At 56.5% G+C, this 14,290-nt stretch overlaps 1 protein-coding gene across 1 annotated transcript; it reads left to right on the top strand.

Annotated features, from left to right (window-relative positions):
* The first annotated feature begins 11 nt into the window (after positions 1–11).
* On the top strand, positions 12–12,086 carry RRP12 (ribosomal RNA processing 12 homolog). The gene is made up of 34 exons (XM_071563218.1): positions 12–492; positions 1,363–1,598; positions 1,701–1,784; positions 2,016–2,092; positions 2,277–2,382; positions 2,498–2,614; positions 2,729–2,867; positions 3,170–3,297; positions 3,588–3,686; positions 3,764–3,855; positions 3,933–4,044; positions 4,200–4,297; positions 4,437–4,551; positions 4,803–4,945; positions 5,136–5,257; positions 5,388–5,452; positions 5,563–5,725; positions 5,809–5,963; positions 6,328–6,395; positions 6,586–6,679; positions 6,884–7,042; positions 7,167–7,247; positions 7,330–7,435; positions 7,573–7,680; positions 7,776–7,933; positions 8,290–8,381; positions 8,473–8,631; positions 8,808–8,980; positions 9,118–9,234; positions 9,564–9,613; positions 9,880–9,958; positions 10,971–11,038; positions 11,418–11,500; positions 11,689–12,086. The coding sequence occupies exons 1-34, from the start codon at positions 288–290 to the stop codon at positions 11,789–11,791; spliced, it is 3,954 nt and encodes a 1,317-aa protein (XP_071419319.1). The 5' UTR covers positions 12–287; the 3' UTR covers positions 11,792–12,086.
* Positions 12,087–14,290: the final 2,204 nt, after the last annotated feature.

Genomic DNA, 14,290 nt, shown 5'->3' with positions numbered 1-14,290 from the left:
AGAGCGGCCGCCGGGAGGAGGCGCACGTAGCGCATGGCGCGGCTGCGAAGGGCGGCGCGACCTTCAGGGTGTGACGTCACCGGGACGCAATTCACGCTCAGTAATGCGTAACGGGTCGCCGTCGCTCGCCCATGGCTACGGGCTCGCTCTGGCCGGTTCCACAGGGGCGCGGCCCCGGCACGGCGGTGTCTGACAGGCTCCTGCCGGCGACTCCCGCCGCACCCCGCGGGTCTCCCACCTCAGCCCTGACACCGCCCTAACTGCCCTGAGGGCCGCCCTAACTCAAGATGGCGGCAGGCACCGGAAGCGGAAAAGGCGGGCGCGGCGGGGCCGCACGTGGAGTTGGGCCCAGCATGGCGCGGAGCGGGCGGCTCCGCTCGGGAGCGGCGGCCAAGCTGAAGCGGTGGCGGAAGGGCCACAGCAGCGACTGCAACCCCGAGACCCGCCAGCACCGCCTGGCCGCCCGCAGCCGCTTCTGCAGCCGGCCCGCGGGTGAGGAAAGGGGCGGGCAGGGTGGCAGGGCTCTGAGGCGGCCAGCGGCCGACCTGTGCCCAGCTCTTCCCGGTGGGGTGCAGGGGCCCGGCGGTCTGCGGGGCGAGCCTTGGGGTCCTCCGGGAGCTGGGGCGAGGGCTGGAGGGCCCGGAGGCGCTGACAGTCCCGGGGCAGGCGGAGGCAGCAAACCGGGGAGGAGGACTCGAATGTGTCCTCGTTACCATCACCGTGGTACCGGGCCTGAGGAGCGGAACAGGGCACCGCACGCTGCAGTGCTTGTCACCTTACAAGACTCCTAAAAGCCCGTAGCCACACCTGTAAATCCTGCTGTGATGTCCGGTGCCGCGAGGAACGTGGCAGAAACTCCTACTGAGTGATGGGGAAAGTAAACTAAAGTCTGCCAGGCACTGCGAGAGTCCTGGCTGCTGCTGGCCAAAGAGGTCTTTCTCTTGCAGATGAAGAAACAGGACTTGCAGCGTGCACTGTCCTCTTGCACCTGGCTGCGGGCTGATGTCTGGGACTCAGAGGGACATGCAGTGTGTGCCCTCAATGTCTGGTTGTAGAGTACAAGAACTATCTCACTGTTAAAGCCTTGGCACACTAAGACATGTTTGTGTAGACATAAGGCTCTCCTACATCAGAGGTGATGGCTGGACCATGCTCTGGTTTGTTTTCACAGAGATGAAGAGCTCTTTCAAGTTATTAATGTGCTTTCTCCCACTGGGGCAAAGCAGCAACAGTGTCCCACATGCTGGACATGAGTTCCAGCCGAGCCAGTCTGGCTGGGAGCAGAGGGGAGCATGGAGGGTTTTGGGGTGAGTGGTGGAGCAATGTGACTTTGCAGTTCTGACATGTCTCTCACCCCCACAGAGAAAAGCAGTTTGACGGTGGATGCAGTGAAGCTGCACAATGAGCTGCAGTCGGGGTCCCTGCGCCTGGGGCGGGCGAGTGACAGCGCTCAGCTCCACATGGAGCAGGATGAGGCTGCCGAGGCCGCCACGGAGAAATCCTCTGGCACCTTTCTGAGTGGCTTGAGCGACTGCACCAACGTCACTTTTAGCAAGGTGCAGCGCTTCTGGGAGTCTAACTCTGCTGCTCACAAAGAGGTAGGGGCAGGAGCAGGGCCAGGGAAGGGCAATGTCTGGTGGGGTTGGCACCCCTGGGTGTGAGGCCGAGGAGTGCTGACCCTCTGTGGTTGCTCCTTGTAGATCTGTGCAGTGCTGGCAGCTGTGACAGAGGTGATCCGCTCGCAGGGGGGCAAGGAGAGTGAGACTGAGTACTTTGCTGCACTGGTGAGTGATGGCCGTAGGGAGGAGGCACGAGGAGAGCTGCTATTGGCAGCATGGGTGGGCTCTCGGGAGGGTTGGTGGAGGAAGGGTCTGTGCTTGTAGCCAAGGCCCCAGTGTCTTTCTTCAGTAGAGATTATGCTGCTCCTGGTTTCTCTGCCCCATCCCAAGGCCTGGTGAAGGGTTGGCCCAGTGTAAATTATCAGTCCGTCTTGCTGAACTGTCCTCTGTTCCCAGATGACCACGCTGGAAGCAGTGGAGTCCCCCGAGTCACTGTCTGCTGTCGCCTACTTACTTAATCTTGTACTAAAAAGGTGAGTGACTGATGAAGGAATGGGCAGAGCTACAGAGCCCATCATGGAAGAGGGGCTGGTACTGTCCTCCCTCCTCAGGCTGGGGAAAGGACCCAACAGGGACAAGCTGGTGATGCAGTTTCCTGTGTGACTGCCACCAGCTGCCTGCTACTTACCCCACTGACATGCGCCCTTCTCCTGACAGGGTCCCAAATCCTGTTCTTATTAAAAAGTTCTCAGATGCTTCAAAAGCTTTCATGAGTATTGTGTCCTCACAGGCCTGTAGCAGCTCCACATCTGCCCTGCGATGGGTGAGTAGCCAGGGGGTGGTCAGCTCTGCCCAGGGGATGCTGGGTGCTCTGCCTGCAGTGAGCAGGGGTTTTTCTGTGGGATGATGCTAATGCCCCTGCTGCTCCCTTGTCACAGGTCCTCTCTTGCCTTGCTACGTTGTTGAGAAAGCAGGACTTGGCAGCCTGGAGCTACCCTGTCACCCTCCAGGTCTATCATGGCTTGCTGAGTTTCTGTGTTCATACCAAGCCCAAGGTGAGAGCCTGGTGCCCCTGGCAGGTGCTGATGCTGCCTTTGGGTCTTGTTTCTGGGGCTGGCTGTGCCTTCCAGGTCCATAGCCTCTACTCACTTAGGTTATTCTTCCCCCAGGTGCGAAAGGCAGCACAGTACGGTGTGTGCTCTGTCCTGAGGGGCAGCGAGTTCATGTTTGGCGATGCAGCCCCTGAGTATCACCCTGCGGCACCCTCCACAGCCAAGTTCTGTGTGCAGGAGATTGAAAAAGCTGGAGGTGTGGGACACTGAAGCTTGGGATCTGCAGCTGAGAGTGGGAGGGACCCTTCCACTGCTGTGGGAAGATAAGGACTTGAAGGGAAGAGGGGAGGGTGCAACGCCCTGGATTGCCTGGGAGGATGTCACACACTTCTGGGGCACCTAAGGTGCCTTGAAGGGTCCTAAACAGTTCAGTCCTCAATGCTGCTCCTCTCAGGAGTCAAGAGAGCGTTCACCCTGATTCTGTGGTTCAGCCCCAGTGCTGTATTGGGGGCTTTGCTGTGTGGTACCATAAGTTCAGAAGTTGCTCTGCTCCCACAGGTGCCAAGGAGGCCACCACTACACTTCATGTCCTTGCTCTGCTGCGGGATGTACTGCCCTGCTTCCCTGCAGCCATGGTGAAGACCTGCTGCGAGACTTTGCTCCGTGTCATGACCCTGAGCCATGTGGTGAGTATTCCCACTCCAGGGATAGCAAGGGCAGACCCTTTCCCCATTGGCTGGACTCTAGAAGGGTTCAAACTCCCTTGTCTGCCAACTGGGAGTGTGGAAATGCAAGATGCAAATGCAGAGGAGCCCAGGGCCGCTGGTGCTTGCTGACCTGACTGTTGGGGAAGAGAGGCTTTGTAGATGGGTCACAGTTGCAGCAGTGCTGGGTTTCCCAGGGCAGAATCTGCTTTGGAGTGGAGAGAGAGAGGTGCAAAGCAAAGCCCACTCTTGTGACATTGTGCCCTTTTCAGCTGGTGACAGCGTGTGCCATGCAAGCCTTCCACAGCCTCTTCAGTGCCCAGGCCAGTGTGGCCTGCCTGCCGGCTGAGCTCAACGCCCAGATCATCACTGTGAGTGTGGGGTGCCAGTGCGAGGGAGGACAGAACTGGCAGTGGTATGCCACACACCCCATCCTGTGCTTCCCCAGGCCCTCTATGACTACGTCCCCAGCATGAGTGACCTGCAGCCGCTGCTGACCTGGCTGTCGACCATGGAGCGGGCGCACATCAACCTGGGCAGGTGTGGGCAGGGGCCATGGCTGGGCAGGGGGAGAGGTGCCCACTTGGTCTCTCACCTGCTCCATCCCTGGTCTCCAGGCTGCGGAAGGACCTGTGCTGGGCTCACCTGCCCCGGCTCTTCTCTGCTGCCATGAATTGCTTCCTTTCTCCACACTCCCAGGTGGTGTCGACAGCAGCACAGACCCTGGAGGTACCAGTCACTTTGCTTGCCTAGTTACCCTATGCCTTGTGGGGGGCTCTGATTAGGGGCTTGGGTTTTGCCAGGGAGTGGTGTGCTCCTCTGTGCCTGCCAGGCTCAGGGTTCCACGGTCCATGGCTATCCCATTTCCCTGTTTGCCCTTGCAGACCCTCCTGAGCGAGTGCATTGCTCCCCACATGGAGAACCTGGGCACTGTCTCTGCATCTGCCCCAGCCCCTGCTGCCTACTTGTGCAAGATGTTCAAGTGAGAAGTGGTAGTGTGGGAGGGGCTGTCCCCATGAGCCTGACTGAGCTCTGACCAGCATCTGCCTGGTCCTTGATGGGGTCTGGCAGGCCTGGTGAGCACCCTGATCACTGCCAGTGTGACTGTCTCCTCTCCCCAGATCAGTGGAAGAAGGGCTGACATACCGTTTCCATGCAGCATGGGATGAGGTGCTGCGGGTCCTGGAGGTCTTCTTTGAGACATGTGGGAAGCAGTGCCATCCCATCATGAGGAAGGTGAGCCAGTCTGTGAGGACACAGACTTATCCATAGAGGGAGGTGGGGTGTCTGCGTTGCTATCCAGGCTGTGTTGGCCCCTCCCATCTGTGGAGCAGGGCCATACCAGTGCCCACTGTCCTGCACGCATGTGGGCAGAGCGTACATGGGGACATGCAGGGCAGCTGGCATCCCTGGACAGGCATAGTAAGGGACACGTGCCAGACCTGCCTTCATGGCTGCTCTGTGACCATGCTGCCCTGTCCTGGCAGTGTCTCCAGTCCCTGTGTGACCTGCGTCTCTCCCCACACTTTCCGTACACTGCTGAAGTGGACCAGGCAGTGGGGGCTGCTGTGAGCACCATGGGCCCCGAGGTGCTGCTGGAAGCTGTGCCGCTGGAGATTGATGGCAAGGAGTGAGTACAGTCATGGGGTGGCAGCTTTACAGCTGTTCATTACATTCATCTTCAGTCCCCATGCAGTGCTGGAGGTGTTTGGCAGCTGAGCCTACCTGTGCCCAGCTTTGGGGTTGGGTGGAAGTGCGCTGTGCTCAGGGGCTGATGCCACAGTGCCCCATGGTTCCCTGACCCATGCCTCCCTTCCTAGGGAGACCCTGGATTTCCCCCGCAGCTGGCTCCTGCCAGTGCTGCGGGACCATGTGCAGGGAACGCGGCTTGGATTCTTCACCAGCTACTTCTTGCCCTTGGCAGCCGCCCTGAAAAACAGAGGTGAGAAGGGTGGCATGTTGAGGGTCCCAGTGGTCCAGGGTGTTCAGTGGGACCTCCTTTCCCTTCCCTGGGGTGGAGCAGGGCTTTGCAACATTTGTTGCTATGCTTATCTCTCCTTTCTCTTTTGCAGCCCTGGAGTTCACCCAGACTGGGAAGAGTGTGGAGGCCAAGCTCTATGACACCTTGCAGTGGCAGGTAACAAGATGTACCTGGGAGCCCTGCCATTGTGCACCCATGGTGCCAGGCTGGGGAGCAGTGACTTGTGTGAAGACTGTTGGTCTCCCACCTTTTCCTTTGCTTTCCAGGTCTGGACGCTACTGCCTGGCTTCTGCACCCACCCCACAGACGTGCTGGGGGCCTTCAAGGGGCTGGCCCGCACCCTGGGCACGGCCATCAGCGAACGCCCAGACCTCCGTCCCACCGTGTGCCAGGCCTTGCGCACCCTCATCCACAAAGGCTGCGAGACAGGTTGGGGGGAGGCGGACCCTCATGGTGGGTCCCTGTCCCCTGCGGTGACCTGGGGAGGAGACACACTGTCATCTTCTCCCTAGATGCGGAGCGGACAGAAGTGGGTCGCTTTGCCAAAAATTTCCTGCCCATCCTGTTCAATGTGTACAGCCAGCCCGAGGAGGATGGGGGCAGCAGTGCTCAGCGCCGCTCCGTCCTGGACACTGTCCGTGCTTACCTGACCATCACTGACCCCCAGGTGAGGGGGCACTGGGGCAAGCTGTGCTGGCTCAGGCCAGCATCTCCTAGCCAGGCCCAATCTGATGAGGCTTTTGGTGTGTGCCTGATTGGAGAGGACAGAAAGACTGAGGAGAGAGCAGCCCTTTCTGCCATCTTGGGGAGGAAGCCCTTTTCAGCCAGAAGTCTGGGTTTTCCCAATTTTGAAGCCACATCACCACATCATGCGCAAACTCTTTTGGAATTTGTCCATAGCTTTTTGGATCCACTGCTGCTTCTTATCTTCACAAAGTCCTTTGGCAAGATGTTTGCCATGTGGATTGCAAACTCTTGAAAAGCACTCCCTTTGATCAGTTCTGATCCTGCTCTATGTGCCTGCCCTGCAGATGGTGTGTGGGTTCCTGGAGAAGGCCAGTGTGAAGCTGACAAGTCCTGAGAGCTCTGAGTTTGCCAGGTAACACCTTGGGGCTGGTGCTAATGGGTAAAATTCCTGGTGTGTTCCTGGTTAACAGAGCTAGGGTGCCCTCCTGTGTGGACTTTGTCACTCTTGTGCATTTGATGAGACTCCCAGACAGAGTTCCAGCTTGGTCAGGTGGTGGTAGTGATGCCAAAGTTAATCACCTATGTATCCTTCTCTGCTGAAGACTCTCTATCCTAGACCTGGTGGTGGCAATGGCACCCTATGCTGATGAGCAGTCCCTGGACTCCCTGTACCGCACCATCCAGCCTTCCCTCCAGGTGAGTTGGCCTCCAGCTCTGCCTGGTGCAGGGGATGTTGGTGGGGACCCTTCTGCTTGCTGCCAGCTTGGACCCACTTTTTGTGGGGCTGAGCAGTTGCCATAAGGGACAGGTCTCTCCTGGGTAGTGTAGGTGCAGGGGTCCCTTCAGACACCGTGGCAAGGGGCTGTCTTGACAGCAGGAGCATGTTGGCTGTCCCTACAGAGCAAAGAGCGCAGCATGCAGAAGAAGGCATACCGTGTGCTGGAGGAGGTGTGTGCTGCTCCCCATGCTCCCTGCCAGGCCTTTGTCCGCTCCCACCTGCAGGACCTGCAGACAGCACTGCTGGACTCACTCAAGAGTGCAGCATCCCCAGCCAAGAGGGTGAGAGCAAGGGCTGTACTGGTGGGGATCAGCCTTTGCTGGGAGGGAGGGGATGGAGTGGTTGGCAGGGGTAGTTGGATGTGTGTCCCTGGGTGTAACAGAGCTGAGCTGTTTCTTTCCCAAGCCTCGGCTGAAATGCCTGTTCCACATTGTGAAGCAACTTTCTGCAGAGCATGAGCCTTTCATCACTGCCCTAGTCCCAGAGGTGAGCATGGTCCTTGTAAGGACCCAGCTGGTTCTGGCTGTGATGGTGGCACTAGTGGTGTGACATGCCTGTGTGCCTCCAGGTCATCCTGTGCACCAAGGAGGTGTCAGTGGGGGCCCGCAAGAATGCCTTCATGCTGCTCGTGGAGATGGGGCATGCCTTTATCCGCTTCGGACCCACCCCTGAAGGTGAGCTCCTGGTTCCACTTGCTCAGCCCCACAGCTGCTCTGGCCCCAGAGGGATCAGCCTAGCATCCCTCTGAAGTGGTCCAGAGATGCTGCTGGACACAGAATGAACCAAGGCTTGAGTCATCCCACTCTTGCAGAGGCTATGCAGCGGTTCCTGCTCCTGATCTACGTCGGGCTCACTGGCTCGGTCACCATGATCAGTTGCACCGTGCTGGCATTGACCCGCCTGTTCTTCGAGTTCAAAGGTGAGCAGGAGGGCTAAGGGGATGAGGCAGAGCCTTCTGATGAAGACAGATGCTGGATGCAGACTGACTGTGGCTAACTCTCGCCATGGTTGCAGATCAGCTCGAGTTCAGTGTGGTGGAGCAGCTCCTGCAGAATATCTGCCTGCTGCTGGCCTCCCGCACACGGGATGTGGTGAAGGCAGCCCTGGGCTTCCTCAAGGTCACACTACTGCTGGTGGACACCAAGCTACTGGCCAAGCATGTCCAGGCGATGGTGAGGTCCTGCATGGGGTGCCTTGAAGAGAGTGGTGGGGCAGAGCTGGGGTTGCCCTGGGCAGCTTGGAACATCTCCAGCTGCACCCTGCTTCTGCCCAGGAACCAAGGGAGGGAGCTTGATCTCAGTGGCTGAGATGGCAGTGAGGAGGTCCCTCTCCTGAATGCTGGCATGGACATGTCAGAGAACTCCCTTCAACCAGCCCTGCCAAGCAGTGAGACCTACCCATGACCCTGCCTGGAGTGGGCGTGGGCTGATGGCAGCAGGGTGGGCAAGATGGCTATGCAGGTGGAAGGGTGGGAGGCTGGGTGCCCAGGGCAGGGGTGCTTGGGTCTTGAGGGTCTGTGACCTGGCAGCTGGAGGCCGTGGGAAACCTGTCGGATGACATGAGACGTCACTTCCGTATGAAGCTGCGAAACCTCTTCATCAAGTTCATCCGCAAGTTTGGGTAAGCCAGGGTCTCCTGGGGTGACAAGAGAACTCTCTGGGAGGCAGTGCGGGAGAAGGTGAGTGTTGACTGCTCTCTGTGTGCTCCTCAGCTTCGAGCTGGTGAAGGGGCTGCTGCCAGCTGAGTACCATAAGGTGCTGGTGAACATCCGCAAGGCAGAAGCCCGGAACCGCAAGCAACGTGCCCTGAAGCGGGCAGCTGCAGATACAGATGAGGAGGAGGCACCACCAGCACAGCCCAGAGGAGACAGGTGAAGATGGGCCAGGGGTGAAGAAGAAGCAGGCCCCATGGAGGGGTTGATCCTGGATCTGCTCAGTTGGTGCTTCTAGAGGTGCCCGGAGACATCTCCGAGGCTCTTGTGGGTTGTTGAGCAGGCTGCACTCTTGGGCTTCTTCTGTTTTCATTATCCTCTCTGCCTTTTGACAGCATGGAGGAGATCCTGGCTGACTCAGAGGATGAGGAAGAGGAAGAAGAGGAACGGCAACGGAGTAAGGAGTGGAGGAAGCAAGCATGGCAGAAGGGCCAGGCCTGGCTGAAGGAAGGGGAAGAGGATGAGCCCCTCAACTTCCTGGACCCCAATGTGTCCCAGCGGGTGCTGGGTAAGGAGTGAAGCTTCTGATGGGGTGGGGTGGGATGGATGGGGCAGATGCTAAAGTGATGCAAAGGGGTCCTGGGGGTACTTCTGCCCCCAGGAGTGGGTCCTTTCCCAGGCCCCAACTCATCTCTCTGTGAGCAGCCACCAAGCCAGGCCCCAGGCAGACCAGAGGAGTGAGCCATGACTTCCAGGTGTCTGAGGATGGACGCTTGATCATCCATGAAGAGGAGGAGGAGGTGGACGATGATGAAGCCAAAGGTACTCCCTGGGCTGTAAGGGGCCACACTAGCCTTGCTCTGGACCTCTGAATGGTTTTCTTCCTGCCATCTTCATGTGGGATTTTGGGGGGGATATGGACACAAGGGGCAGGAGTTGGTACAGCCTTGTGTCACACCACTGACTCTCTTCTGGGCCACTGCTGAGGGGAGACAACCCCCTCCATCATCAGGAGGGTGTAGAAGGGACACAGCCATCAGTGCTGGTTCAGCAGGGACACCCTGCTACTGCAACCCCCTCCAGGGGCCGGCTCAGGCCTAGGGCTCTCCTGTGCCCATATCCTGCACTAACCCTCTTGCCCTGTACTATAGGAGCAGACGAGGAGATGGCAGATGTGCTGCAAGATGTGGGTCTCCGCAGTGTGAGTACAGGTCTTGTGATCCTGGGGACATGCTGGGGGGAACTCAGCTGTCTGTGCCATGGCAGCTGCAACTCTACCCAAGAGGCCTTTGGGACTCCAAGCAAGCATCAGCTGCTTGGAGGGGTGTGGGAGGTTGTTGGGATAGGTATGTGCTCTCTAGGAGGTCTCTGGGTGCCCCTGGGAGGAAGCAGAGAGTTGGGGATCTATGGGAAGGCAGAATTGTAAGGACAAGCCAGCTGCAGGGTCTCTGCTGCCTCCTTCTGCAGAAGAAAAGCCAGAAACGCCGGTTCAGAGATGAGCCAGATGATGAGGAAGCTGAGACTGGAACCTATTCTCAGTACAGAGGTAAGTTCTTTGCCCATGCCCAGTCTGGGGCTCCAGTGAGGGCCAGAATCATGTACCCATCTTGCTGTGCTGCTCCAGGACAATTGGAGTAGAGATCACAGAATGGGTCTGGTTGGGAGGAACCACAGTGTGTCATCCAGTCCAACCTCCCTGCTCAAACAGAGTCCTAGAGCACACTACACAGGATTGCATCCAGATAGATCGTGTATATCTCCAGTGAGGGAGACTCCACAACTTCTCTGGGCAGTCTGTTCCAGTGCACAGTCACCTGAACAGTAAAGTTCTTCCTCATATTTCGGTGGAACTTAACATGCATCAGTTTCTGCCCATTGCCTCTTGTCCTATTGCTTGGCACCACTGAGAAGAGTCTGGCTCCATCTTCTTGACACTCTCCATTTAGATACCCACAGACACTGATGGTGGTCCCCTCTCAGATCTCTTTTCCAGACTGAACAGGCCTAGCTCTCTCAGCCTTTCCTCATAAGAGAGATGCTCCATTTCCTTAATTATGCACTGGACCCAGTCCATGAGCTCTATGTCTCGTACTGAGGAACCCAGAACTGGACACAGCGCTCGAGATGAGGCCTCACTAGGGTAGAGAGGCAGGATCACTTCCCTCGACCTGCTGGCAATTCTCTTCCTAATGCACCCCAGGATACTGTTAGCATTCTTGGCCACAGCAGCACACTGCTGACTCATGGACAGCTTGTTGTCCACCAGGACCTCCAGGTCCTTCTCCACAGAGCTGCTTTCCAGCAGGTTCGCCCCCAGCCTGAAATTGTGCCTGGGGTTACTCCTCCCCCGGTGCTGGACCCTGCCTTTGCCTTTGTTAATTTCGGACAGTTTTCTGCCCATCTCTCTACAGATCTTTGCTTGTGAGAAACAGCCATCTCTCTCTGCTGTCTCACAGCCAAGAGCTGGAGGCAAAAACAGGAACAGCTCTTGTAGTGTAGTCTGCAACTGAGCAGAGGCAGCCCTGAGACTCTATTCCAACACACACTCTGTTTTCCAGCTGGAGGCTCTGGGATCCACCGTCAGCTGAACAAGGAGCCAGCCTTCGGTGCAGAGTACAGATCCAAGGTGAGCGACCCAGGGGGTTGCAGAGATTGGGTGGGGATACCTGGGGCTTTGCTAGGGCAGGAAGCACCTTTTGTTTATTGGGAATGTGGTTCTGTAGCACCAAGTCTGGAAGGGGATCTCTGCTCTAAGAGGAGTTGTCAGACACTTAGTATCTCTGAACAGTCAGCCCATCTTGGAGTTCTTGCGGTGCTGTTGCTGTGGGCAGTTCCTGCTTGCTGTGCAAAGCAGGTGTCTATAGCATCACATGGGTGATGATAGCTCAGCTGGCACCCCACTGGAACATAGTCTTTGGGATGGCTGTGTGGCAGAGTTGAACTAGAATGGGATACTTGCATCTCCCCTGGTGCTGCATCTTCTCACATGTCGCTGTTTCCCACAGAAAGGTAAAGGTGATGTGAAGAAAAAGGGCCAGCTCGACCCTTATGCCTACATCCCCCTGAACAGAGCTAAACTCAACAGAAGGTGAGGCTAACCAGGAAGGCCCAGGGGTGGGAATGGGCTTGATCCTGCTTTTTGCTATAGTTTTTTGGTGGGTTTGGGAGTTTCCTGTCATCTTCTGTGCCACTCTTTGAGGAGCCTGGAGCATCCCTGTGCATTAAGTGTGCTCAGTGCCTCCATCAATCCAGTCTGCTGCTCCTTGCTCCCTCCAGGAAGCGGGCGAAAATGCAGGGCCAGTTCAAGGGCCTTATGAAAGGAGCCCAGCGTGGAGCCAAGGCTGGGCGCAGGAACCGTGTGAAGTCCAAGCGCTCATGAGGAGCCTCAGTTGTTTGACCTGCCCCTTCCCGAGGACAGACAACACTGTAGCCTCTGGAGGATGAAAAATTCATGAGTGGAGCAGCTGGAACTCCTCTGCAGAAGGTGACCTGCGTTTGTTTCAGACTCCCTGAGAAGCCACTCCATCGTATTATGGACTGATGGCCCAAGCCATGCCCTCCTGTGCCTGGAGGAAGTGCTAGGGTTGCCTGGTGTCGGTGTGGGGGTGTGTGTGAGAGTAAGTAATGTGTAAAGAATTCTCTATACTGATAAATACATACTGTTCCCTACCCAGTCCAGATTCCTCCTCTTCTTTCCTTCAGAGCTGTGCACACCTGTGCTCTGGCTGCTGTCCTGGTGCAGTGGGTTGTTCTGCTGATGCAGCTCTACATCCCACGGGGCTCACACCAGCATCAGCCTGGAACATGGCATCAGAGCCCCTTCTCCCACACTGGGCTTTCCTGGAAGCTGCCAGGAGCAGTGCTGTGGCACAGAAGCAGGGCAGTGCCTGTGCCCTGTGCCCTCCTGGCACACATACCAGTTGTGGCTGAGGCATGGAGTTGGCCAAAGAACAAAGCCAGAGAGGGTGAAGTCCTTTGCTTACAAACAGCTTTCTTTAACCAGCTCCCTCTTGGCAGGATCTTCTGCCCAAAACCGTGGCCAGGGGACCTGTGCCATGGGGAAAGTGACTGCCATTTAGGCTGCCAGTGTTTTCTCTCCTGCCTCAGCCATGACTGATAGTGGGGACAGGAACAGTTCGCTGCAAATTTCTTCAAATTGGCTAGAAAACTGCTACAGCAAACCTCTGTTCCTTGCCATTTCTCTTACATGTGAGAGCTGAGAAGCCCTTTCCTGTGCTTTGGCCACCTCCTGCCAGCTAGACTTGGGCAGAACAAATAATCCTGGACCTTTTTAGATGCCCAGACCCTCTCACATTGGTCCAATCACCTGGTTTTGCCCAGCTACATCTGCACTGAGCCCAGAAGATGCTGTTTGGCCAAAGTAGACAGAAGAGAATGGAGCTGAGGGTACTGGATATAGGTCCCATTTCTTGCACTGCAAAGAACCTGAGTTTGTGAAGGTAGGTGGCAGGACCTTCCTCTTACAGATTAAAAAGTCTTCAATCCTTTGTAATTTCCTGTTGTGGCAGCTTACATGTTGGAATTGCAACGCTTTTCAGTTCTCTAATAAGCTAAAGGGATTGTGCTTGTTCAGCCTCTTACTGCAGGCTTCTTTCTGGAGGCTGCAAATCCAGTTTTGTGGCTTTCTTACATGCTGCTTGGTGTTGGTTTTTTTTCCAAAATCCTTCTAAAAGCCTGGGAATGGAAAAGGAGTTCTTGTACTGGTTGGTTCTGCCTTGTCAGGAGCACTGTCTCCTTTGTGCTTTCCCATCCAGGGCTCTCACTTGGATCTTAGAGCCCAAGACTGTGTTGAGGTGCTGCTGCTCTAATCCTGCCAAAAGGGAGCTCACAGCCTGGCCTATGTGACAGGTGTCTCCAGCAGCACCTCCTGACCACATTGAGTCAGCAGGAGCTACATCCATCTTCCTCTGCTGCCTCCAGCCTGGGCCTGATGCTCTCCCTCCCCTGAGAGCAAGACAGAGGCAGACAGACACCAGTCACATTGAGCCCCCAACACCTGTAACCTGTGGCTCCACACCCACCAGAGCTATCTGTCTTCCTGCTTTCTCTTCTCTCCTTGGAGACAGTGCCTGGAGAAGGCTGTAGCTAATTTATTTAAGAGGTCCAGATTACTCACTGTATTGTTCTCCATTTGCATGTTGTTGCTTAAATTAGTGCATGCCTGCATGGAACAGAAGAGTTTCATTAGCACAGAGGATGGTGTTTGCCTGAGCTGGTGTCCAGAGAACAGATTCTTCTGCAACAACATCTTGTTAATCAGCTAATTAATCATGTAATGCAATGGAAACCCTCAGAGAGGAGATGTCATCGTGCCTGGGAAGGCTGGCTGTGAGTCAAGCCTGCTCCCCACTAGCAGCTGTCCCTGGCAGGGAGCAGGGCTGTGCTTTGGGGACCCTCAGGAGCCTGAGCACAGCTCTTCTGTTAAGAGGCAGGGTGAGAGGTGTTGTGGGTCCTTGCCACAAATATTTTACAGTTACTCACAGAGACGCACACGATGGGGACCCAGAGTGATGCTTAGCTATTTCACTTCTCAAGCTGGGAGACTGCTGCTGTTAAACCATGCAGCTCCCTCCCCCAGGCTACAGCAGGCACAAACAGTGTACCAGTGTTGAGCTACAGTGCAGGACATTGTCACAAAGGGCTCTCACCCTTGCAGTTACCAGCTGGTCTCTGTGTTGTGGGCTGCAGGTGTACTGAGAACCAGAGGAGAGGCTGTCAGACAAACAGGCTCCTTCCAGTGCTGGCTGGGTGGCCTTTGGACTGTCTGGGACAGTTGCAGATATCCACCCTGAGTCTTAAGGCTTACAATCGGGAAGAAGAGGAAAATAACATTGTGTCCTGCCCTAGAAGCTGCCTC

This window comes from Pithys albifrons, chromosome 9 (assembly GCF_047495875.1).
Source record: "Pithys albifrons albifrons isolate INPA30051 chromosome 9, PitAlb_v1, whole genome shotgun sequence".
NCBI lineage: Eukaryota > Metazoa > Chordata > Aves > Passeriformes > Thamnophilidae > Pithys > Pithys albifrons.
The sequence above is the reverse complement of the archived record's forward strand: the minus strand, read 5'-3'. Positions and strand labels throughout refer to the sequence as shown.

Excerpts from the sequence above, each read along its gene's own strand:
- RRP12 (XM_071563218.1), top strand. The coding sequence starts at position 288 with ATGGCGGCAGGCACCGGAAGCGGAAAAGGCGGGCGCGGCGGGGCCGCA. Across the intron at positions 5,453-5,562 it reads ATGACACCTTGCAGTGGCAG|GTCTGGACGCTACTGCCTGG; the intron begins GTAACAAGATGT and ends TTTGCTTTCCAG. Across the intron at positions 11,039-11,417 it reads GTGCAGAGTACAGATCCAAG|AAAGGTAAAGGTGATGTGAA; the intron begins GTGAGCGACCCA and ends TGTTTCCCACAG.